This window comes from Sinocyclocheilus grahami, unplaced genomic scaffold (assembly GCF_001515645.1).
Source record: "Sinocyclocheilus grahami isolate Dianchi unplaced genomic scaffold, SAMN03320097.WGS_v1.1 scaffold136.1, whole genome shotgun sequence".
Lineage (NCBI taxonomy): Eukaryota > Metazoa > Chordata > Actinopteri > Cypriniformes > Cyprinidae > Sinocyclocheilus > Sinocyclocheilus grahami.
In genome coordinates, this window is record NW_015505315.1 from 1,012,986 (window position 1) to 1,039,238 (window position 26,253).

Below are 26,253 nucleotides of genomic sequence, written 5' to 3' on the forward strand. Positions count from 1 at the left end.
ATATATATATATATATATATATATATATATATACACACACTTATACATATACACACACACACCCACCCCGTCCAGCCGGTCCATGAGAATATTTTCCAAATGTAACCGATCCGTGGTGTAAAAAAGGTTGGAGACCCCTGTTTTAACATATAGGCTACTGTATTCCTGTGATCAAAGCTGAGTTTTGACCATCATTACTCCAGTCTTCAGTGTCACATGAGCCTTCAGAAATCATTCTAATATGCTGATCTCATTATTATCAATGTTGAAAACATTTGTGCTGCTTAATATTTTTGAGGAAACTCAAAGGCTTTTGAGGTTTTTTCACGATTCTCTTATGAATATTTGAAATTGTTCTTTATGTCAGAGCGCTGGAGTTCGTCAGAAATAGAATGGGGCATCTGTAATGGATTTGTTGTGTTGCATCGCACCACATCCACAGCAGAGAACATCACTGGGTTTTATTTGCTTTTGTCACATCGCGCCACTCGAGTCTGCTGTAGACACGTTGTTTTGGTATTTGTGAATCTTAGGTATATTCATAATCTGCTTTACGTTTACCTGGCACTGGAAGTCCTTTCACAAACTTGTAACTTACATGCTCAGAGCCGAACCATGCAGCGTTCATTTATATTTCTACATGGCTCCCTGCAATACAACTCTGATTCTTCAATTGCGCCATCTAGTGGTCTGTTATTGATACAACCACAACTTCTACAACTGATAACGGAGCACTCAAGCAGGTACTGCGAGTCATGTTAAAGTAATTAAAATGTCAAATTAATATTTTGGGCTCAATTATTTACTTATCAGGCAAGTGGCCTCATGATAAGCAGGAAAATTATGCAGTGTAGTCTTTATCACCCTGCAGAGGTTTCTTTTGCAAAATAATCTGCTGACTGTTCAGATCCCTCAGTTTGGGACCCACTGGAGTAGGCTATATGTGCTCTATTAATTTGGTCTGTTTACGATGCTCTATGTGTTTGATTACTAATGCCTGTGTTGTACTGCGCTGCACACAGAGGACAAAAACGTTCAGCCTTGACTCTTTATCGTCAATTGTGTTAAAATTTGCAAAGCGTACCAAATTGAACAAAACAATATAAATGCAAAATTTGAATTCATGATTATATATCTGTATCCACGGTATAGCAAAATCCATATCATGGAACAATATAATACCGGTAGTCATGTTCATACCGGTATAGTGCCCACCCCTATTAGATACTGAAAAATTAAGTTGTTTGATCACTTTAGCATTTTTTGTCCTGCTTAGCATAATGATAATAAACTAATATTAATGTAATAACATTTTTTATTATATGCACTTACATAACATTGGTAGACAGTGACAGTTTTTTTTTTTTTAAGTTGGGAATTTTACTGTCACAATATTAACCACCAAATTTAAAATTACTTCAAAAACAGTAAAAAAAAAATTTTTTTTAAAAAACCAAAAAAGATAACGCTCAAATAATATTTTCAGTTAACCTTTTACAAAACAACAACAGCCTTCACTGATCACCTTCTGAACAAATGAATAAAAATATACTGGTAAATCTGTACAAAAATAGAAAGGATTTGCTCATGAACATTACTTGTATTATGTAATTATTTATGCTACGTAACCCAGTAGGTCTACCTTATTGACTGAAAAGAAGACAGTTAAGTGTAGGGATGGGCCATGATGGCCTAATCAAATCTAAGTATAGTCAGTCACAGTGGTGTGGCCAAATCACAAAAATACTACATAATTTTACTCACAAATGCTGTAAAAAAAAAACTGTAGCATTCAGAATAATTGTCAGGTGCCTCAAAACATAACTATATGACATTTTTAAACCTATAACAGTACAAAAAGCTGCTTCATTTGTTAATGACTAACCTAATGTGTCTGGGATGTTCCTCCTTTTACTGGTGGCATCAGACAGTCTGACCACTGTGTCATCTTTGCGCTCGGTCTTAAATCGCAGACGGCCAGATTCTTCAATATCTTCCTCTTCCTCATCAGACTCCTCCTTCACATCGGCGTCCGGTTCGGCCTCAGCTTCTGGATCGTTTTCATTATCCACCTGAAGCATAGAGCACACACAAAACCTCAGACTCAAGTTGTGACTTTAAGCATCTTCATGAAAGATAGGAGCAAACATTATCTGAAGCAGCCAATCTTTACCTCCTCTAATTCTGTGACCTGAGAGTTGTCCTGCTCCTCAGTTTCCTCTTCATGCTCCTCCTCCTCAGGCACTTCCTGTCTGTCAGTCTGCTCTTCCCTATACTCAGTCGGGTATTCATCCACCTGTGAAGAGCAATCAAATATTTACTCCATTCAATGGAAACTGAAGCAGGACATGAACATCAGGGCTAAACTGATCTCTTGTACATCATCCACTGAAACACCTGCTGCGGAGCGTGTCGTAGGTCGGCACTACCAGAACCTGTTCAATGCCAAAAATGACACTGATGAAGATAAAACATTAGAAATCAATTCTGAATGAAAATGTTAATGCCACATCTGAGAGAGAGGCCAGAAAGGCCCAGTGCAGCATTCTGAAGTTGAGGAGGGGAGGGAAGGGGAGGGGGGCGCCTTCCTAAATTAGCATAACAGTAGGAGCCCAGTCTCATTACTATGCCCTATTACCATTCCTGCTGATATTTGAAATTCAATGAGATGTAAATGTTTGACATGATACACAGAGAATGGGAGATAAACACGCACACGGCTCAGTGGTGGTGAAAATATCATTGACTGTGTTGTCTTTACACACACACACACACACACACACACAGACAGAAAGAAAGAAAGCTCTGGCGCACACATAGCTCACTGACAGGGAAAATATCATCATCTGACTCGGAGCAAATTCTCACACACGCTCAAGCACAGAATGTACAAAAGCACCCGGAGAGACGGGCGCACACGACTTCTGCCGACTACCTTGCTGAACCTCACGTCCTCCACCACAGGTCTTGTCTCCCTCCTCACGCTCCTGTACCTGTTTCTGCTTCTGTAGCCACCACGGGTCCTGTATCCCCCTGCTACACCTACAAGTCCTGCTTCTGGCCACCTGTTAAAGCCTACTGGGCTACCAGCCCATTCCCTCTGCTAAAGTCCACATTTCACTCTTTAAATTTAGATTTTATTTTGGGTGTGTGAATCTGAAAACGCTCTAATCAACATAACACACTAAACCTAGGGATCTGAAGAAAAAGTGGGCATTATTAAATGAAAACTACCCACAATACAGTCATGTTCGCTGGACATTCACAACAAATACTTTTGCTAAATAGCCACACTGTATAGCCTTTTTTGGATATTCAAGTGAATTCAAATTTACCTCATTGTACCTAGGGTTGGGTACCGACCGAATTGCGTCACATGCTTTTTTTCGCACGCGGACGGGATCGTGGAGTCCATTCTAGGGCTGTGCAATTAATCGCATGGGATTGTCATGCGCATCTCGTCAGTAAAGCCGGTTCCGTGATTAGTAGTAAATCTCCAGCAAGTGCTTTCAGATGGAGCAGCATTTACTACACAGAGCCGTAGTTCACTGACAATTAGGCAATATCGTGTTCATTATTGCAGGTGATTCAATCTGCGATAATGAACGCGATATTGCCTAATATCACAGTCCTATTCCATTCAAAAAAACTTAATTTATTCTATAGCGCGGAATTCGTACATTTTGGATGAATAAATCAAAAGTAGCCACTGCCACTTATTTCGAATCGCGATATGAACCAGTGTCTGTGAATATTAAAATGCAAAAAGATGGTTTAAATAGGAGTCCTGCATGTTCCACTTGCCTCTGTATGTATGAATGGCGGAAACGCAGTTTTGTTCACTACACAAATACTGAAGCACACGTGGCGCTCGCAGTGATTTTCGGCCTCTGCGTCTCACTATGACGGCATGAACACAAAAACTTCATCTCCAGAGCTGCTGTCACTGTGAAAGTCACTTTGCGAGAATTTTACCGTTTCATTTGAGAAAACTAGCATCATCATGCTGTATGCACACAGAAACTTCATGGCAACCTGTCAAAATACAAGTACGGTTTAACATGTAACAGAAATATATTACTCTAGTATTACTTTTGTACAGTATAATGTACATCTTTAAATATTCCATTTTCTATCAAATTTAAATAAAACAATTAAATGATAAAAATAAATATTACAACCAGATTAATCACTTATTGTAGAAAACAAATAATACAATTATTAGTCTATTAAAAATGTTTTAAAGGAATATTCACACAATTTTTCTTCCATGTAGTAATGTCAACAGTAAACCTCAGTTTGTTTGCCAAAAAATAAAAGGGTTTCATTTTCATTTGATTTAAATTAAATGTTTAATGCCTTCATTTGATTTTCGGAAAAATTAAAAAGAATTTCTGGGGGGGAAAAAAAAAGTTTGTAGGGCCCTATTGTTCAAAATGTTGAGACTTTTGGACTTATTTTTTTACTGAAATAAATGTTTTTGTAATTACACAGAGTAAAGTACCGAAAAAAGGTACCGTTGGGTACCGGCACCGAAATTCAGGTACTGATACCGGTACTGTACCGGTTAAAATGTGAACGGTACCCAACCCTAATTGTACCAGAACTTTGGTATCAAACATCTATTATACTATAAACTAACATATATGTAACTGATGTGACTAATGCAAATTATTAACAGCCAAATACATTTCAAAATTCAGTCAAGCTGTCTGTAATGAGAAGGTTTTGATATAAATACAGTCGGTTAAGTCTTACGTTAATGTAAACATGCAGAACAAAAAATTTCATTAAGAAAAATGTCAAGTTAATTTTTAAAGTTGGGTCAAAAGCAGTGGCTCTTAATCTTTATTTACTTGAAGGCCCTACATTGTCCAATACAATATCCGAATGCCCCATATAAGATTTTCTGTATTTCTGCTGTAATTATGACAAAGCTGCTCGTTTTCTTGCTTGTTAACTTTTTTATTTGCAGAAACTGAAAGTATTCATATTTTACATTTATTAACCACAATTCATTTTGTGATTCCAGTTTCAAGAACTGCATGTTCTTCTTCTTCAAAAAAAACAAAACAGTAGTGATACGTAAAAACATATTTATGCTTTTTTAGCATTTTAGATTAGTTAGATTATTTTAGTATATTAATAACAATTTATTCATTTAAATATTTTAAAGTCATCTATCCCGCTTGGATGTTTGCTGAGGTCCCCAGCTCCCTGGTTGCAAGCCACTGATCCAATGATTAAAGAAACCGTACAACCAATTTTAATTACAGACTTGTTTTTCAGTCAAACCACCACATGTCCTACTCTTCATTTTCAAATAACAACAAGCTCCCCTCCTCTTAGCTTATTTGGGACATGTCCCACTCTGCATTTTTGTACAAGTCTGTTTCTTCACTGCTCTCTCATGCAAGTAACAAAAACAAAAAGCAGTATTTCTCACTTATTGCCATGCACATATTAGACTCTTGCCAACATGCCTATAGAGACTAACTTTTCAACTTTAAGCACTAGCACATTATTCAACAGCAATTATCATCAGAGGGCACCTTTTATAATGCATTTAGACAACACAAATTTCACTGCTATGGAAAGTCAACAGTAGGGCCGGGTTTTGACACAAATTTCACGATTCGATTAGATTCTCATTCACAAGCTTGCGATTCGATATCGATTATTTTGGATACATATCAGGTACAGTACATACCAAATTTTCTCAAGGAAAAAAAATCTCTCAACTCATGCTGTAAAATATACATGAGAGTCAGTTGGTACTACATTACTATAATATTGAAGGTTAAATTTGACTGATTTGTAGGCTAATATACAACTGCTAAAATTACACTTAATGAAGTTTTTAAAATAATAACGTTACAATTACATAATAATACTACTTCAATTTGTTTTATTTAAATATAAACATTTAAATGGTGGCTGTCGTAAAAACTTGATGGATTTATTCAAACATAAATTAAACATTGAAGAACAGCAAAAACTATAATGAATATGTTATATGGTGCATATATTTAGCAAAATGCCCCTCTCTACAGTTTATTTTTCTATCTGAATAATGAGTTTATAGTCACCAAATATGTTTTTTTCTGAGGTAAATGTGACGTTACGTTACATTGTTTACAAGCTGTTATAATGACGTCTTTGCGCGGCTGAAACACTGATTGAGCGATGAGACAGGATACGGATTGTAAAGTTGAACTTTCTTTTAACTTACCTTCGGATGTTTAGTCATGATTATTTTGTGCTGAAACTGGTATTAATGTGGAGGAGATGATCAGTTCACATGCGCAGAGCACCACGCGCTGACGCTTATTATTGAACTGAGGCGCGCCGCGCTAAAGCAATCTGGCACTGCACATTAAACAGCGCCAAAATGGCATTTATTGTTTAAATACTGCAATACAATGGACAGAATTTGAAATCTAAATTAAAAGTACCAAAGCACAATGATTACTGCGATATATTGGATAGGAAGCGCCCTTCAATGTTCCATCCATTAACTGAAAACAGGCTAGAATAATCGATTCTTGGGATTTAAGAATCGATACCGTTCCGTAAAAATGAGAGTCGATTAAAATCGTGATATCGATATTTTTTACCCAGCCCTAGTCAACAGTGCTCAAGCAAACTTATATTTGAAGAGACACTGTTTTTTTCCAGTCATATCCTTGAGAAAATGCATGCTGTGTGTTATTACAAAACTCTCCAGGTCATTTTGCTACTGTGAATCCAGATCTCAGTAGTAAGAATAAGCCTTTATTATAATGTACAGAAACATAACAGACAAACTTGCAAAATGTGATGTGAGGCCAAGGCCTCCGTGCACCTGTCAGCACTGTCCTGGACACCGATGATCAAGCTATCACATGGACAGGCAGAATGATCAATGACACCTGTCCTGCATTAAAGGTCAATGAAAGTGAAACAATGAAACAAAAGGAGCAGTCTGATGAGTCTTGACTCTTGTAGGATTTTATCAGTCTCTCTGTCTTTGTGTAAAGTGACTGACCCTGACACTTCATCACCACTGTTTGCCAAACTGTTTCTAAGCTCTGGACTATTTTGTGTGTCTTTGAACTCTGAAATCAAATGTTGAACAAAAATAAATAAATAAAAAAAGATACTTTTGTATGCATACTAATACACATACAAATTAGTAGTGCCTCAATTTAATAGAAATGTAATAAAAATTTCGTAATCTCAACTTCTAGCACAAATCTAAATTTTTAAACAAAACTCAGTATGTAATACAAAAACATACAAGAAAAAAGCTTTTTACACTTTCAATTGTATAGGATGCCATATTTATCCCCATTAATAAATAATTATGGTATAAATATGGGATCCTATATAATTCATGTTCTAGTCATGGGTATATATTATATAGTGTATAGGTGGATGTGATGATTTGTATACAAATGGAAATTATCAGCACGTGCTTTCAGATGGAGCGGCATTTACTACAGAGCCGTAGTTCACTGACAAGTTACGCAAAATCACGTTCATAATCGTATGCGATTCATTGCCGATAATAAGCCTGCGATTATGAACGCGATTTTGAGTAGCTTGTCAGTGAACTACGGCTTTGTGTAGTAAATGCCGCTCCATCTGAAAGGAGATTTACTACTAATCACAGAACCGGCTTTACTGACGAGATGCGCATGATATTTGCACAGCCCTAGACTGAACATTGGCTAATGAATGATGACATCATTGGAATTAATGATTTAAAAAAGTGGGTGGAGGGACTGAACTGTTCAACACACTGAAGAAGGCCTTGAGCCAAAACATTTGTGTTTTGACATTGGTGATGAATGTAAGACTATTGAATGAATAGAAGATTATTTTTGTGATCATGGTCTCATGTGCTAAGAACTGTATACCAAGCATAACACCAAGTCAGACAGACCTAAATGACTATGACATGTTTCCTGCACACAGCACAGGAACTGACCACCTACAGGGCAAATAGTTAATCCTTTAAACCGTTCCACACATTAACTCTGGATAACTGTAAACACAAAGATGCTAAGCCTCAGCAGGTAAGCGACCTTGTAAACAGAGACATCATATGCTCAAACAACAGAACTTCAGCAGAGAATTTCAAGCAGAGTTTAAGCAATGAAAATATTCTTCAAACAGCTGGCAAAGGTAGTTTATCACCTTTATATATACAACAAAATACCTTCCCATGACTGTTGACACAATCACACTTTAAGGAATTTTGAATATGCCTCTTATTAGCATAGAGCTGGGAATAGAAGTAGAAGTCGTTGTAGAAAATTCCTGTCAAAAAAAAAAAAGCCTGCATCTGACCTAAGACAGCCGTCTATAGATTGGGAAAGTGCCAATCTATTTTTACTCAGATTGGCCTCTAGTCAATCTGGTCAGACAGCATCCAGTCTACTCAAGACTCTATCACTTGGGATTGCATTAAGATTCTCCAGTTCCTTGTTTTTCATCTTACTAACTTTGTCTGATGTCTGATTTATAAATGAATAGTCATTTTTAGTAGGATCTTTTCAATTAATTAGTTCACAAAATTGATCTGAATGATTTGGGTCTCAAATTCTCATTTTTGGGTGAACTGTGTGCTTTTAAGATCTAAGCAAATAAATAAATAAACATGTACAGGAAACACACAACTCATCAATCATGAGCCCGTGTCATGCTTGCTAAAGACTACTTTCAAGAAGGTCAATAATCTTTTCACCTACAGCCAACTTTATCAGATCCTGTCTGAGAGCTCTTCCCATTAGTCAGCATGGATTGGCAGGACATCTGCTGAACAAAGACTGCGAAAAGAGTCTCGCCCTGAACAAAACCTTGAGGCCTGAGGGTCACAAAGCATGAGGTGTCAGGCTGCAGACGTGGAGGAAATGTGGTGGGGGGTTATGGAGAGTGTGTGTAGGCAATAGAGATAGCAAGAGAAAGCGTTACTTACTTGAAAGTCATCATCCAGTGGCTCGTCGATCTGTAGTTCCAGCACTTCATCTTGATATTCTTCACAGTTCTGGTCTCCTGTGTATTCCACCCCCCGATCTTCTCCTTGGTACTCATTTCCTTCATACTCCCCACCCTGAGAGAAACCCGGTTGGCCGCCCTCTGTCTCTTCATAGGCATATTCGGTATATCCACCTCCATCAGGGTCTTCATCTTGAAGGTGACCAGACGTGCCCAGACCCAGTGTGGCATTTAAACTCACAACCTCACCCTGACCACTAGACACAAAGACATCAACAGACAAACATGTGTTAAACTCTGGACAATAAAGTGATGAATTTGCTGATTTTTGTTGAGCTTGCCCTTGGGTTACCACAATAACTATCTTAGAGACTGAAGTGAAGCGTGTCACCTAAAATTGCTATTTTAAACTTTTTTTATATTGCAAAAAAGAAAGCCGTTTGATTAGGGCAGAAGGTGTCAAAGTTAGTTCAATGTCATCTCTAATTATGTTATGGATGAACTGCTCTATTGATTTTAGAGCACTGAAGCTTTGCATAAATTATGGGGTGAAGGCAATTTTGACCCCACAATTTGAAAAGTGAACAGTTTAGGTAATTCTGTATTTTATATTCATTTTAAGCATACGTTCTTCTATGCAACAATAATAAAAAAAGTAAAAAGGGGAAAATCCTTTTAATATAGACTATTCTGGGATACTGCAGACTATTTTGGAACTCAAACATAAAAAGCATCTCATCTTTAGATTTAGCAAGTAGTAGCTTAAACCAATTATAATTTTGTCATTTTAGAAGATCCGCAATTAGTAATTTGACAATTAACCCAAAAGAAAAGACCGTTTTGAACGTTTACACTGATATGAGTGTCATATCGGTCTTCTAAAAGAAATCTTTTTAATCTACATATTGCCAGGGCAAATCAAAGGCATCACCATAATGTGATAATGTGACCAGACATGTCTTGCAATTTGGCAGTTACTGATAGCAATTAAATTTTCTTCATATTGCACTTTCAGTCAGTGCTCATAAAACAGTAACATAAAAGTACTTGTATACAAAACAAGCAAACCAAGCAATATAACCACAAGCACAAAATAGGTTACATTAAAAGACTTGTACTCAAAGACAAAAAAAACATTAAAAACAACAACAAAAGTCTATCTGGAAACCCAATTCTGTATACAACAACTGAAAACATATCTTAGTAATGAATTTTCACTCATGTCTCTTGTCTAAACAATCCAACAGCTTATGTTTTTCAGGCAAAGAAGTGACCAAAAACAGCAATACAAGATCACTTAAGAGACTTTGAAATGCCTAGGGTTTTATTTGTAGGTTTTTGTTAGGGTACCTTGCGTTTTGGTCCTCTTCATCACTTTGTAAGAGGTCATCATTTAGCTCTTCATCTGACATCTCTGAGGGGTTCTGGGGTGGACAAAAAAAGAAATTAAAAATCTTCTGCTTAATACACTTGATATTTTGGTGAGATTGTTACACATGTTGTTGGCCTTATAAGTCTTGAATATTAAGTACACCTGAACAACAATTTATGTATTCCTATCAGTTAAGATTGCCTAAAAAAACATTGAAAAAGGCAGCAACTGAAAGAACAACAGCTATAAAAATAAGTTTAAGCAGAGGGGAAAGAAACTGGCAACGATGGAAATCACTTGTTTACCTTTTTTGATGACAGCCAATCTTCTTCAAGTAAGTCTCCCTCCTCCAAATCACTGTGAATTGAAAAATATGATTAAAAAATATGGAGCTTTCACAATAAATCTCTGAAATGCCTGATACCATTTCAGCAGAGCAAAGCAAGATATTAAAGCAACAACTTCATTTGCTTTGCAAAACACCACTCCCCATGGCAAACAATAAAGTCTATATCTATGCTGGTGTGATACATTTTGAATGCTTTGAAATAGGGGTGGAACGGTTCGCGGAAAAAAATCTAACCGTACGGTTCTCCACAGGGCCGGCGTCACCCCTCACTCAAGATGAGTGTGAAAATGTATTAAATTTATTTATGAAATATAATGGTTTGTTTTAAAAAAAAAAATACAGTTTCCAAATGCATAGGCTTTCTAGCATTAATATGATGCTACTTATGATAGTCCGTTTCACAAAGTCGCATTTTAATTGTTACATCTGACACACAAACTTTCTGCGCAAGCGGTTCAACTAAGAATGCAGCACTACTGAGTAAGCTAAAGGTATGATGAAATAATTCTTTAATGTTTAATAGATGGCTAGATGATCGTAGTTAGTAGGTTATTTCGCTGTATTGTTATTGTTTGTTGCTTTTCAAGTTGTTCTAACTTAAAATGATGCATCTGTTAAATGGGTCGCAATGAATGTATTATGTCAGGGAATCGGTCGCAATAAGCTTGTGTTTCATTGTAAAGCAGACACAATTAAGTATTGCTGGTGATTATGGTGGTATCACTTGGTAAAACTGCTGCCTAAGACATATTATTTCCTGGATGTCATATTTCCGAATTTGTTGCCCATGCAATTTTGATTTATTCAATGGCTACTCTGCCATCTGTATTTGCTAAGTACCTTTTAGTAGGGTCATTCACTCAGAACGCATTTTTCGTTCCTCTGCGGTACTTTTCCCATTGTATTTCAAACTAAATGTGCTACGGACGTCTTTGAATTTGTGTTTGAATGCTGCGCTCGTCTCAGGTCTTTATAGCAGCTTCTCGCGCATAACACATCATTCTAAAACACGGTGCTTAAGTTCAAAGAAATTCAGCTTTTAAAAACACGTCTCTAGACCTTGCGGTTAAAAAAAAAAAAAAACTTCCACTGACCCGTCTCTCGACCAAAACACTATCTATGTGAACCCTGTATTCTAATAGTTGTAGTAGTAGCGGGCAGGTTTGTTTACGGTCCGACAAATACGTGAATGGGCCTCAGATGTTTGTTTGTTTTTTTACTTTTTGCTACGTCATCGCCCCCTTTCGTTACTTCAGCAGCCCCCTCATCAGTGCTGTGCTGGTGTTGTGCCCATTTTCGACCCCCTGGCAAATTATTACCCCCCTCGTTGAAATCATTGCCTAATCCTAACCCTGCCCCTAATAATCTGGCGGGGGTCAGACTTGGGCACAACACCGGCTCTGGTTCTCCACATGGATGGATGCGCATTCTGGCTTCCCAATAGATTACAACAACAGCGATGAAAAAAAAAAACGTGGACAAACCATTCCCTCTTGTTCAATGCAAATGCCGTAACGTATGCTGGAATATGAGCAGTCATTTATTCCGTCATCACCCGGGTGCTGAAAGCGCGTGCGCACAGGTGAGACCTGAACAGCACACGTTGATATCCGTGTTTAAACTAAACTCATGTAAGCTTTGCCAGTTTAAACATTTAAGAGCCAGAGGACGCGAGCTCATGCACGCAATGAGAAGATTTGTGCATGCGCTCATATGAAGAGCCCAAACCCGCGCCTCAGAACGCACGCAAATACTAAGCTCTCTCTGAAGTATTGTGTTTAAATGGACAAATTCACACAAAAATTATGTCAAAATACCCGTCTTGGTAAGTATCCTATAACAGACATAGCCGGCTGAATGCACTGTATCTGCATTCTCTTAAAGTGACAGCACTTTCTTAATATTAACCAAATAGCAACAACAAAGAAATCACTCACTGCTCTTGATTGAATAGCTTTTGTAACTTTAATAAAGATTAATATTTAATTTATAGTCAAATATGCAATGCTGTTTTACATTTCATTACTTTATTCAATTTCTGTACCTAAAAACTAATGCTAGACCTACCTAAAAAAAAAACTGAAAATGACTGTTTATTTTATTTGTATCTTTACTCTATTGTATTTATTTGTGCTGTTGCTTGTAGTTAGATTATTCTTATTTTCTTTATTTTTATTTGACAGTATAGTTTTTCCCTAAACATAGCACATACCGAACCGTACCGAAACCGTGACTCTAAAACCGTGATGCCAACCGAGCCGTGAGTAATGGCGCTTTTCCACTGCATGCTACGGCACGGTTCACTTTTTGAGGGTTTTCCACTGGGTACAGTACCTGGTACTTTTTTTAGTACCACTTCGGTTGGGGTTCCATGTGAACCGTACCGTTACCAAAACGTGATGTGTAAACTCTGCTGATCACGGATTGGCCGGAGAGAATCGTCACTACCTGCGTCACTGAACTTGCGAACACAAACACAAAAGCACCGCTAGATTTAAATCAGCAGGATTTAGAACGCAACTGTTTTGAAGGAGCGCACCTTTTTTTTAACAACCAAAAGGTTTTGTTGTCTGTTGCGGAAGAACAGACGTTCCTCTCGTTGATAGCAGAGGAGCCGATCCAGCGAGAGCTTGATGGGGCGACGCGGAATGAAAAAGTTTTTTTTTAGGAGTCGTGGTAGTAGAGGCGGCGCAACTATAACGACATGTGAATAATCCCGCCCACTCTAAAGCAGTACTGAACTGCAGTGGAAACGCAAACCGTGTTGAGCCGGCATCGTGATTCCTCCACCACCACCATCCCTCCCCCGATGTCATTGTCCAACGCGATGTTTCACTGTAGACATCGTCCTATGCCAATTTGGTAGACATCACCCAACCCTATTAAAGACTCTTGGTGGAATGCTATTGTGCTTCTGGTAAACTGATGCTCTCTTTATTCGTCTTTTTCATTCTGCCTAATAGAGACATGAAAACTAAGCCAGCAATGAGACAGTGAAGACTTACCTTTCCAAGTCGTCATCTTCTCCTCTCCGTCTTCTTGACCTTTCAGCACCAGGCTTATCATATTCATCAAACTCATCATCTACACACAGAAAAGAGAATGAAACACATTAAGCTTTCATTACACACTATATTATATCATATAGAGATGTTAGGGTTCAAGATTCTGAAGCAGCAATTTCTCTTTGAAGCAAATATTCTGTGATGATTTACTTGCCCTCATGTCAAATGTTATTTTAAAGAAGCCACTGGAAGATTGTATGAAGAGCAGTTCTTGTTATATTTACGTTCTAGGCTGCTGGACTACCAATTTACAGCATAATTATGTTCACTGGTAAGCACATTTGCATGTAATCCAAATCAAATACAGATATATCAAATCAGATCTGCAACCTTGCAGCTGACAGTGATGTGTAGGATTGACAGGTTAAAGGGATTTACAGGAACTGACCCTGGTCTCTGTAATAAACCACTACAACACACATCACGCCTACATTCAACACACAAACTCGTACGTGTTATCAGAGTGACAGAACTATCCAGTTTTTATTGAAATAGAGATCTTCTCAAAACACATCATTTGCATCTCTGGCCTGGATAAAACAAGTCCTGCTGTCTGAAGAGGCAGCGCTAACGTTACAGATGCTTATATAACCATACAGACCCAACCTCATGGTGCTACACACAACTGTTCTTCATCCACCATTTAAATGTCAAAATCACTATCCCAAGCATACATCATTCGTTGCATTGTGCACACTAACACACGGCCAGCGCATTCATTGCAACCCTTCAGCTAGCTAGTTAGCAACCGCAAATGAGTAGAAATATGTAAATGCACGTCTGCTAATAACTCACGATCATCAATATGACACACCATAGAGTTAAAAAAAACATCCTAACAGATAGTCGTGACATCAAGGTAAACTGTGTTCAATCTGTAACTTAAACCAACAGCAGATCTCAGAAGCTCAGCAAATTATGAAACAAAAGCAGCTACCTCGTTAGCACTAGCTGGGAGCTAACCTAAGTGTAAATTAATATTACATATATATCATACCCCCGGCATTGGTCGCCATAACCCAAGACTGTATGTTATCTTGGAGACTCTGGTATCTCTCTATAACGTCGATGAGTGCATTGAAACTGGTTTAAGTGCAGAGCTTCAGGCCGTTAGCTTAGCGTCAAATCTCCTCAGTCTGAGCTCTGAGCTCTGAACACATCTGCACAGGAATCATGGCGACCGGACTGAGCCGCGCTGCATCATGGGTATGATGTGATGGGTGTGCGTCTCTACAGCCCAGCCTGATTTAGCTTTACCGTAAACTCCAAATAAGGGTGAAGGGTAGGAAAATAAGGGACAATCGTGGTTTTTCATAGAAAAATAAGGGACAGAATAAGGGATACACACACAGGCCTAATATATATATATATATATATACACACACACACACACACACAGGTATATCTTTTAGATTTGTAATGTTTTTTTTTTAAATGGAGTCTCTTATGCTCATCAAAGCTGTATTTATTTGATCAAAAATACAGAAAAACAGTAATATTGTTAAATATTATTGCAATTTCTAATATTGGTGTCCTATCTTATTATACTTTAAAACATAATTTATTTCTGTGACGGAGCACTGAATTTTCAGCATCATTACTCCAGTCCTCAGTGTCACATGATCCTTTTATAAATCATTCTTATTCTGATTTATTATCAGTGTTGAAACTGTTGTGCTGCTTAATATTTTTTTGGAACCTGTGTTCTATAAATAAAATAAAAAGTAAAAAAAAAACAGAATTTATTCAAAATAGAAATATTTTCTAACAATATCAATTTGTATCCATTTAACACATCCTAGCTGAATAAAAGTATTCTAAAAGTTTCTTTAAAAAAAAAAGAAGAAGAAGAAAAAGAAGAAGAAGAAGAAAAAAAGAAATTTACTGACCCCAAACTTTTTTTTTTGGAATAGTTGTGTATATTTAACACCATTTTTACTGTGAATAAATACTGTTCTTTTTAACCTTTTATTTATGAAAGAATCCTGAAAAAATATCACAGGTCCCAAAAAAATATTAAGCTATTAATATTAAGTTTCCAACATTGATTATAAATCAGCATATATTAGAATGATTTCTGAAGAATCATGGGACACTAAAATCTGGAATAATGATGCTGAATATTCAGCTTTGCTTCACAGGAAGAAATTATATTTTCAAGTATATTAAAATAGAAAACGGGTTTGTTAAATTGCAATAATAGGCTATTTCACAAAATTACAGTTTTTTTTCTGCATTTTTGATCAAATAAATGCAGGCTTGATGAGCATAAGAAACCTCTTTAAAAAACATAAAAAATCTTACTGATCCCAAACTTTTGAACGGCAGTGTATGTATATATATATATATATGCTATAGGCAATCTACCTCATGAACAGTTAAATATTCTCCCATTGTGCAATACAAATATGTGCAATAACCTTATACTATTTATCTCTTTACATCCTAGTACATCCCTACAACTTTATTTTTTATTCTATTCATATTCTACAGTATTTTATCTATAGCACACCTGTACATATTTATCCTTTGTGTGTGTGTGTGTGTGTGTGTGCGTGCTTTATTTATAGTTATACATATGTGTATTTTATTCACATCTTATTTTTATTATCTGTGTTGTTGTTGTTGTTGTTGTGTCTGTGTACTGGAAGCTTGTGACACTAAAACAAATTCCTTGTAGCCTATGTGCAAACATACTTGGCAATAAAGCTCTTTCTGACTTCTGATGCGTGTGTGTAATATACAGTAGGCCTACTACAGTATATATGAAAATGCATATTTTTCAATTAAAGAGAACTAATAGAATAAATATGTAGGCCTACTGCTTTGGGTGCTTGACGCTTCATTGGTCATTTTGTGTTTTAAGAATAATATTCAAGGTTAAGAAGACGCTGGAAGTTATTAAATGTAAATACGTCTTCCCTCAGGTAAAATGGAATTGGAATCACGTTGTTTGCATTCGCTCAAGCTGATTTGCTGAAGTCGAAACGCGGTCGTTAAAAACCCAAGTCCCGCTGACTGTGAAGCGGGAGCGACCAGCCGGCAGAGGATTCCGCTTGGTCTTAAAGCCTCCCTGGAACGGTTATGTTCACAAATCAAACACTTGTCAATAAAGAATGATTAATTCTCAATTTAGAGTTGTTATTCGCATGGTCTAGGTGTTCATACGGCATAAGCCTTAAATACGGGACAAACTGCGTTCCGTATAGCTTTCATACAGAACGCTTCTTTGATGCCTTAAATACGGGACGATACCGTATGATACGCAACGGTTGGCAACCCTAGTGAAGGGTAGACAGACTTCAGTTTGGCGTGACAGAAATTTGCTTTAAATTGTAATATGCGTGTCTTTTTTAGCCAATAAGCCCAATTAATTTTATTTGTATAGCGCTATTCACAATAAGTGAAGTATTCAGAAATGCATTCTCCCTTCACATTCTCCATCAATGCTTGGTTGATTATTAATAAGTGTTTGGGGTAAAGATTTGGGTCTCAGTAGGTTATAGACAAAGCAGACTGAGGTGATGATTATGTGTCAAATAAGATCAAGTATAGCTGTTAGCCTACACTTAGTAGCAGATATTTTTCTTACTGGATAGGGGATTATGGAAGTTGCAATATACATTTTCATAACGTTATTCCAAGCTTTCCAAATTAAACAAACTAACCTCCTCATTTCACAAACTTTGAGGTAATTGTATTTAGGCTAATTGTATTTACAGAATGTGTGTTGTGCAAGCAGCTGCTTGTACTTTTTTCAGTAAAGTTGAAATTAATTTTTCACTGATTTCATTGTTGTATTATTTTCTATACGTAACCTTGGCAGTGGCAGAATCTTGTTTTTGTTCTCAGTATTCCATATCACCCTGACTAGGCATTTGACTGATGTTTGTAGCCTACTACATGTGATTTTTAAGCATGTCAAATTCTTATCTAAAGTCAATTTCACTAGCTAGTGTTTGGGAAGTTTTAGCTTAACAAAAAAGGTCGAATTTGTAAGTGATGAGTCTCACCAATGCTTTAAAAAGTTACTCCATCATAGTCTAATTTAAAAAAAAAAAATACAAAGAAAAATGTTACATTTGATCTTTACCCCAACTTTTTTATTTATTTTATTTTTATCATTAGCACTTAGTGGAACAATTAGTTAAACTAACAAAGATTCGGTTTTGGCTTTAGTTTCAACAGTGTAAAAAATATTAAGATCAAATAATAAAGTGTTTAAAAACACAAATCATTTTATCAGATCTTTGTTTGTGTATACTAGTTAGCTATCCAAATGCTGTAAATTGCTCAAAAATTACACAAAGCATATTTGAATCATTTAATATGCTAATAGGCTATATTAGCTATTGTGAAATGCCAACATCCTACTATTATTTTATATTTATACTATTACACTTAAACATATAATTAATATAAACACATGCAAACTGGATGCATCAGCAAGTACACTAGTTTTATTAAATAAGTTATCCTGTGGTGATGCAAACCAGACAACTGTTTAAAGCTACGGTCGCGCGCAGAGTAACGCATTATTATGCAGTTTATATCCATATCAGCAAGCGTTATGCCTGCAGGATAAACCTGATTCATCCCACCTCCAATCATATTTCTTTGACTGCGTTTCCTAAAGATTATTTTCTCTCTGCATCCATCCGGGGAGTCATTCAGAGGTTATGATTTTTGGGCTGCTGTTATTGGATATCATGTTCCAGTTCGGGACTCCATTGGTCTGGAGCTTGTCAGTCTGTGGCGCGCCAGCGCTCGCGAAGCCGCTGCGCAGACAGAGCACGACACGCGAGTGGCCAGAGAGTGTCTGGAGTCTGTCTGAAACTGATAAAAATGCTGATGGAGTTTATCCAGAGTCTCGCTCATACTCATTAGAAAAACAAAGGGAGACAGAGCGGAATTATACACTGTAGTCTGATCGTAGCTTGAAAATTAGATTCTATTGTAGCGCATTTCAAAGTTTTATTCCATGTTTTTCACCAGACAGGCAGTTCGTTAATTCACAGGTAAGATGATCGTGGCGGGGCGCAAATCTTTTTGTCTGATACAGTCTGCCGTTGTTATGGTGATTGTGTTGTTCATGCATATAACTGTGCGATGTTGCTTAATCATAGCAAACAGGACGGCGCATGTAAACCGCTGGTCGGCTGCAGGGTGCTCATTTTAATGTGATTACATGTTAGCGCATGTCGTTCGGCGAGATGAAGAAAGAGTTTATCGCGATCATCTCTTCAGACAGATGACGCACCTGTGCTCACGTGAGCACGGTTTCTCATTAACCCCATGAACTCGTGATGCCAAAACACTGTGCTGCAGTGAGTGTATCTATCAGCGTGTCTGGACTGTATACAGCGCGGTTAAAAGCATACAGCCATGCGCCAAGACGGCTGCTGTTTATCCGCCAATTTAAGGCCCGTCTTTGCGCGTGAGATTCTCGCTTGCGGTGGATGACTGCGTTTTAATTCACCGTGGTTTGGCGTTTAGTCTGTTTTCTTAGTAAAAAAAAAAAGGGATTTTAGGTAGCCTAAGGTATGGTTAGTCTAAGGACAGTACGTAGACTTCAAAGGCATTTGGCAAAACTACTGACAAAAAATAAACGGCCAAAAGCTCCTTACGCGTTTCGGTGTCTGTAATCATACGGTGGCGCTAACTCGTGCTATCCGCTCACAGCGAGCAGAGCAACTGGTGTCAGTGCAGTTCTGTTGCGCGCTTGGATGGTATCGTCCATAAGTGGTTCGTTCCTCAATAGCTAGTATGGGAGCCTAAAGCATTAAATGAAATCAAATTGATTTGCCTTAGCCAATTAAATTGTATCATAAGTCCCCAAATAATTTACTCAATACAACTAGTTTACTTTTTTCATCCGACAGCAATATATGGAAGACGGTGGCTAGTTGGAGCAAAGACGAGAGTTCTGTTAGTTACTAAGAGTTCTCTTCATACTTCAAAAATGTCTTGTATTATAATTTGAGTGAATTTTAAAATACCGTAATCGTCATATTTTTGAGCCGTTTTGTAAAGAAGTGTACAGACAAAATTAACTATATCATGAAGGAAAAATATAACTTTCCTACAGAAAATGATTATTCAGCTAGAAGTTATTTATATTTTTTAACGTTTCATAAATGTGAGGTTGGGGCTTGAGGTTTATATTGGGGCGTGTTGTTACATTGTGAAAATATTACAAATATACAATTTATAAATTGCAATATTGACGCTTAAAAAATGGTTTGGGGTTACTGTACATTAACTTTGACATGTTTGCTGTTTAATTCTTATGTGTTTCTTAATTGTTTTAATTTAGCAGAACAGTCAATAAGAGGCTGTTTAAAGGCTCCATGTACTGTAATGTGACAGCATACACTACCACAAAAGGTCAATGTGTGTTCAATAAACTGCCAATTTTCATCAACAAAACAAAATGGTAAAAATATTCGGTAGCTTTTTTGTATCGCCAAGACTATAAGGTATGTGCCAAAACAGCAGAAAATACTGAGAAATATTCACTGGAGTAAAAATTATGACAACTAGTCCTGGTTCTCCTTTATATCTTATTTATTATATAATAAAAACATTCATTATGAGGCATTTACTTAAGCAGGCTATTTTTATCACATTTTTATTATAATTTTTTTTTCCCTTACTGTATTTAAAAGGTACCAATTGATTATTACATTATATTCTCTTTAGATTAGAATCATGAACGTTAATCAAAATGCACTGCACTTTGTGAGGATTCATCTGTGGTGTGTAGATTAAAACATTTCATATTTAGTACAGGATTCCATGCTGTCTTTTGGATTTATTGTTTCTCAACTTAACTTTACCTTTAGGTTTATGTTTTGGTTTTAAGTTTTTTTGAGTCCAAAATTGAAAAGGCACCATGAATCTGTTGCCCATGTTGCTTGGCTTTGCATGCTCATGCATTCATAGTTTTAAAGCAGATATAGACATCTCTCTTTGATATTGATAGCAAATAAGCAGTCATAGGGACTCAGCTTTTCAGTCATATGCAAAACAAGATGACTGCTTCACGGGAGGCACATGGCTATACATTGGTAGATATAGTGGTCCCTTTATAGTATGTTTTGAGTCAGTGTAAAGTGTCTTAGTGAGAGAAATTGGGACACAGCATGCACAGAACAGTATCATGCCCTGACCCAGAGGGGTTGTGCAATTTTAAAAAAACATCTAAGCAAATATATATTACAAGTTATAATAATTGAATAGACTGAAACATTCTCATTCTTCTGGTGCAGGTATGTAATTATAATGATGTATATTATCTAAACACAAGGATGTAACAAATAAAATAAATTCAATCTTTGAAGGTCACACCAGGTTATGGTGTGAAATTATTTTCTAATTTATTTTGTAGCGGTAGATGGCCTCTAGGTTTGATAAGTTATGTTTATGTATAACTTGATTAAAATAAAAATGCATTATATGACATGCTTCATTCAAATTCAACAAAACTTAAGATATTTGTGACATTTTTTAAATTGGGCACTGAATGACTCCTATTTTAATAGTAAATGTAACTGTACATCGATGTAAGCTTTGAAGTTTACGCTTTTTGGTTAATGGTATTTGCAAATTATTTTGTAAACAGAGTAATGTCAGTTTAGAATAGGAGTGGCTCACGCCTAGAAATCGGTCTTTTTTTAGTTGACTATTTTTGTTTCCTACAGCACAAACTGATGGGCTGATATTTTCAGCGAATTTGAGCAGCTCGGTGCGTGTAGAAGGTGTTCATTTTGCCTTGTACTTGACTCAGGGTTTTCATTACTGTAATGTTTGATGGTATTATAAATGCTCAACTGCACACTTCTGTATATCAGTTCACCTTACAGGCCTATCAGTGTCCTAACTCAGTACTCCATGTTTCAACTGGCCAGGCAGTGTGTGTAAGTGTGCGTGCATGTTGCTTTAGCTCACAGGCCTGTAAAACATTTGTTTGTAATAATGATTAGTATTTGAAAATGAAAAATTTGCCATGCACATCCAGAACCTGTTGGTGAAATTATGTTCCTTTACTAGTATTTGTATTTGAAGTTGAAGTATTATCAGGCATTTTATGCTTTGAGTGCTAAAAAATGTGATACAGCCGTCTGATAAATTGTACATTTATTGCTACATTTATTTAAAATGAAGAATTATGAAATAAAACGTAATATTTGTATTTAATTGTGTGATATCTGTAAAGAAATGTAAAAATAAATGTTACAATTTCCCAACATAGTCAATGGTCTGTTGACTTGAAGTGTTATTGTGTATTCAGACAATGAGTGGTATTAGCATAGCTGTCGTTTTGCAATAAATGTATATTTTTACTTTTACTGATTTTAATTCTTTGTATTTGGGCTCTTGTTATAGGCAGGAGGATTACATTTCTGAAGTCTTCTGATGACCTCTTGGAGCTGTCACAGATGCAGCTACACTTAAAGGTGATACCTGTGTTCTGCGGTTGTGCTGCCGTGCTGCCGGTAGGTTTAAAAGGGCATTTCCCACCCAGTACTCTGTGAAGCACATTTGGGCATGTCATGGAGAGAGAGAAGTGGAACGGCAGGAATGCAGAGAGGTGTGCAAAGGTGCGATTATGAAAGCCTGCAGGCTGATAAGTGTGCATCAGAGAAGCTAATGCTAACCGAAACAAACCTCTGTTTTTCTTTGTCAGATGTGACGTTTGAAATGTTGCTGAGTAATCGCACTTTCAACTTGGCACACCAATCATTTCCAGTACTCGCTTCTTATATGAATTTCTTCATTGAACACAATGATTAGACAGGTTGACTAACGGACAGGTAAAAAACAACAACTGTACAGACAGTCTGGCACAGAAAAAGCCTAACGTTTGAATGTGAAGTATACAGGGACTCTTTTGAGAACGTTTGACTCTTGAGAGAGAGAGAGACTCCAAAAGTCATTTTGTGACTTCATATGGATGATTAAAAAGCTGCAGAAATGAGAAATTATATCTCTCGAAATGAAGATGGCAGCCATTTTTGTTGTAATGTCCAACAGCGCCCTCCCAGGTCTCTCTGTAGCTCTTGTGGAGCAAGCTTATGGATTTCGTGTGTGAAAGAACAAGGCTCTCACTCTCCTGCATTGCTTGCATATATTCAATATCAAAGCCACAATGGCATTTTAAAGGGATCACTGGCAGGCAGCCAAAACACAGAGCCTCTCTCTTTTTGGTGGCTGTCCTGGCTTACTTGCTTTCTTCCTTTTACTCATGTCCTCGTGCTGATGGCAGCGTAACGTCTGACTCTTCTCAAAGCTGTACCCAAGTGCTGGAGCGAGACATTGGATGTATTAGGACAGCTGCCTCCATTTTAGGGAGGAGTTTTGCAGAGGAAGATGGATACCCTTTCCACAGCACCAGAATTTGCAGCGTGAATCAGTTCTGACTTGAGGCATCGCCTGCAATATTTAGCTATGTTTTGTCATTCGATGTTCATTTGTTACCCGAATGTGATACATTTTCCCGAAATGTGCTTCGATTGCATTTGTTGTGTTTATAGGAGATTATATGGAATGATATGAATCGTGCTTTGGGTGCCTAGTTTATCAGTCTCAAATTGAAGCAAATGTGCTTTTTTATAGTTCTACTTTTGATCTTCTGCATAGATGTTATTGTGACATTTCTAGATCTTACTTTTTTTTCCTGGCCACGCACAGAAAGATTTTAATCTGCTTTTTAAACTCATTTCTGGATTTGATATAAGTAACATGTTTGTTAGTTAACTTAGTTACAAAAATCATAATACTAAATATCGTAGAAACTTAATTTTCTGTAAAGTTGCTTTGCAACGATTTGTATGGTAAAAAGCGCTATACAAATAAACTTGAATTGAATTGAATAATATCCAAATAAAATGGTGCCTTCAGGCTCTCGGGATTTTACTGGTAAATGATGGTGTGCTCTAATCCGCTGTGAAATGTTATTTGTTTTATTTTATTGTATGTTACTCAGGCATATAACTATGCTGTGTTTAGTTTTTTCTCTTAGTTTTTTACCCTCGGGTAGCGAATTAGACAGATACCTAAAATGCCAGATACCTTTGACCCTAAAATATATTAAATTACAGATTGCTTTAGCAGGATTCAACCTTTTTTTTTTGTCCAAAATTTTAGTCCCTTGAATGTGTCCTTAATTTTATGTATTTATTAAAGCATTAATTTCAAATTCTTTATATGTTCTCGTGCATTAGAATATTCTGTTTAATGATTCTTATCTCTATCATTAGTTAGTATCTCTAAAGATGATTGTTTCACTGTGTCTCAGTATTTGTGTTGTAAACAGGGCAAATAAAAATAGGAGCACATTTTGTAGTAAATGTTCACTGAAGCAAATAAATTGAGCAAAAAATGATATATTTTGAAAAGTGTTTTCGCATTATTTTTGAAGCATTCCCGTGATTGTTAAAATTATTGTTTTGTCAGTTTGTGTAAATACAGTAATTGTTATTATTAAAGTTAAATTCATTTTTATAAATCAGTGTTGTGTTGTCTTGTATTCATGATGTAAATTTAAGTTTGACTGTTTTATTGTGTAGACTGAATTATTTTTGCAAGTATTGTGTTTATTGTTGTTATTGTAATAAAAACATTCTTCTAATTGCTTTGATAGCACAGTGTCTATTTGTATTGCTAAAAAACATTTGATGGATTCATGTGATACAAATATGATATGAAGGAGACTGGTTTGAAGTGTAGAGCGTGTATAAAGCCACAAAGGTGGCATTGACAGTGTGTCTGTGTGTGTTCGCGTGTTGCAGGGTGGATTTGTGGCCTTGTGCTTCAGTATCTGAGGTACACAATGTTCTGGAAGATTCGGCCTCTTGAGTGACCCATTGGCCCTGAAATCTTGCTCGTAACTGGAAAAGCTTCGAAATGCGAAACTTATGAGGGGTGTTTTCGTGATTATTGGTATAGCTATGTTTAGGAGAAACACTATGAAACGCATTTTAAGTTTGAACATAACGTTTGTAAAACAAATTGTATATAGGAATGATTTATGTTCAAATATGCCCTGTGTATTTGTATAACTTCTGAGCGCTGATAATATATAATAAACGTTTAACATATAAATCTTTGAAAAGTGTTAACAGTTGTAATTGAAACGTTATTTAATACTGTACTGTCATTTTGGATATACTGTGCGAGGACAAAAATGGTCAGAACAGTGGGGAAAATTTTTTCTAAAATGTTGTTTGCTACAGAAACAAACCCACAGAGTGAAAATGCTCAAATGTTATGTACTGCTGCAATGAAAGTCACACATCCTTTTGCAATTTCCATTTTGATCCACGTTTATATATAATGGTTTGCTTTTATATCTGCATGATTGTCTACACTGAAAATATTAGCACAATGTTTCTTTAATACTTTTTCACAGAAATATTCAAGAGTACTGAAGGTTCATATCATTTTTAGAATTTTACATAAATTATTTTATGCATAAAATCTATTCAATGACTTTAATAAGGCTAAAAACAAAGCATGCTTAATGTCTGATTGTCACTGATACTTTGTAAAAGTTATAACATTCGTCTTGAGAATTGGCACAAGAACTTCATGCCATCATGTCAGTCCTTTCATAGCATTCATAATTATTTGAACCGGATAGTATACTTAAGATTCGATACGCTGGCATTGGCCAGCGATTAGCTGATTCAAGGCTATGCCAGATGAAATGCCAGTCATCGCTGAGGGTAGTTCACTTGGTTTAATTTATGAACTCCTGCACATATTATTGGTAAGTCCTTGTATTTTACTGATTCAACTCACTTTCTGTTTACAGAATGTAAGGCCAAAACACACAGCTTGGCTTTGTTAGGTGTGAACAGTTAATGACTTTTTAAAGTGCTGTGTCCTTGTACAATTTTATTCCACTTTAATGGCTTTTCATAGTTGCTGATGCTATTTGCGAGCGCATTATATTATGCATTGTTCACCTTGGGTGAATTTTAAACTCTTTGGTATTTCATTTGGATGTTTCGATCAGCCTGTAATTCAAAAGCTTAAAATTGAATAACATTGTTCAGGCTTTTGTGGAACTCAAAAACAATGATTTTCAGATTAATTCTGCTTCCTTTTCTCATTGCAAACAGTTATATGCATGATGTTATTTGTTCACTTTTTATTATTATTTTTTTTATAGTTATATGCATGTTTCCTAAGCTGTCTGAATGATTTATTAAGTTTTGAAGGAGAAGTAGAAAGAAGGTTTGTTTATTCCATTTCACCCTAAAGGCATAGATAGTATTTTAATGAAATCTCATCTCTCTCACTCACTCACACACACACACTTTTCCTTTTTCCCAGCTGCTGATCGCTTAATGGCCTTTAAATTAGTCTGAATGATGCCGACCAGTTCCTGTATGCCACTATTTGACATTAAATTACTGAGATACGCACACATCTATGACTGCGGATATGTCAAATATCGCTTCACAGGCGAGCCGTTA

The 26,253-nt window shown here is 36.5% G+C and overlaps 1 protein-coding gene and 1 long non-coding RNA gene across 7 annotated transcripts in view; one reads left to right on the forward strand and one right to left on the reverse strand.

Annotated features, from left to right (window-relative positions):
- Nucleotides 1–14,968, reverse strand: part of rbm33a (RNA binding motif protein 33a) — a 50,209-nt gene extending 35,241 nt beyond the window's left edge. For 5 of the 6 annotated variants that reach the window (XM_016280002.1, XM_016280004.1, XM_016280005.1 and 2 more), the window contains exons 1-7: nt 14,766–14,968; nt 13,709–13,787; nt 10,660–10,711; nt 10,333–10,406; nt 8,963–9,239; nt 2,174–2,296; nt 1,886–2,072 (exon numbers count right to left, since the gene is read on the reverse strand). In XM_016280002.1, the coding sequence (XP_016135488.1) occupies nt 1,886–2,072; nt 2,174–2,296; nt 8,963–9,239; nt 10,333–10,406; nt 10,660–10,711; nt 13,709–13,787; nt 14,766–14,784 (811 nt within the window). In that variant the 5' untranslated portion in view covers nt 14,785–14,968. Of the gene's footprint in view, nt 1–1,885; nt 2,073–2,173; nt 2,297–8,735; nt 8,811–8,962; nt 9,240–10,332; nt 10,407–10,659; nt 10,712–13,708; nt 13,788–14,765 lie in introns of those variants that run through there. The other variant, XM_016280007.1, reaches the window with a different exon arrangement.
- A 3,464-nt stretch (nt 14,969–18,432) lies between these two features.
- On the forward strand, nt 18,433–24,691 carry LOC107591012 (uncharacterized). The gene is made up of 3 exons (XR_001609847.1): nt 18,433–19,095; nt 22,157–22,266; nt 24,562–24,691. It is a non-coding gene; the product is annotated as an uncharacterized lncRNA (long non-coding RNA).
- The last annotated feature ends 1,562 nt before the right edge of the window (nt 24,692–26,253 follow it).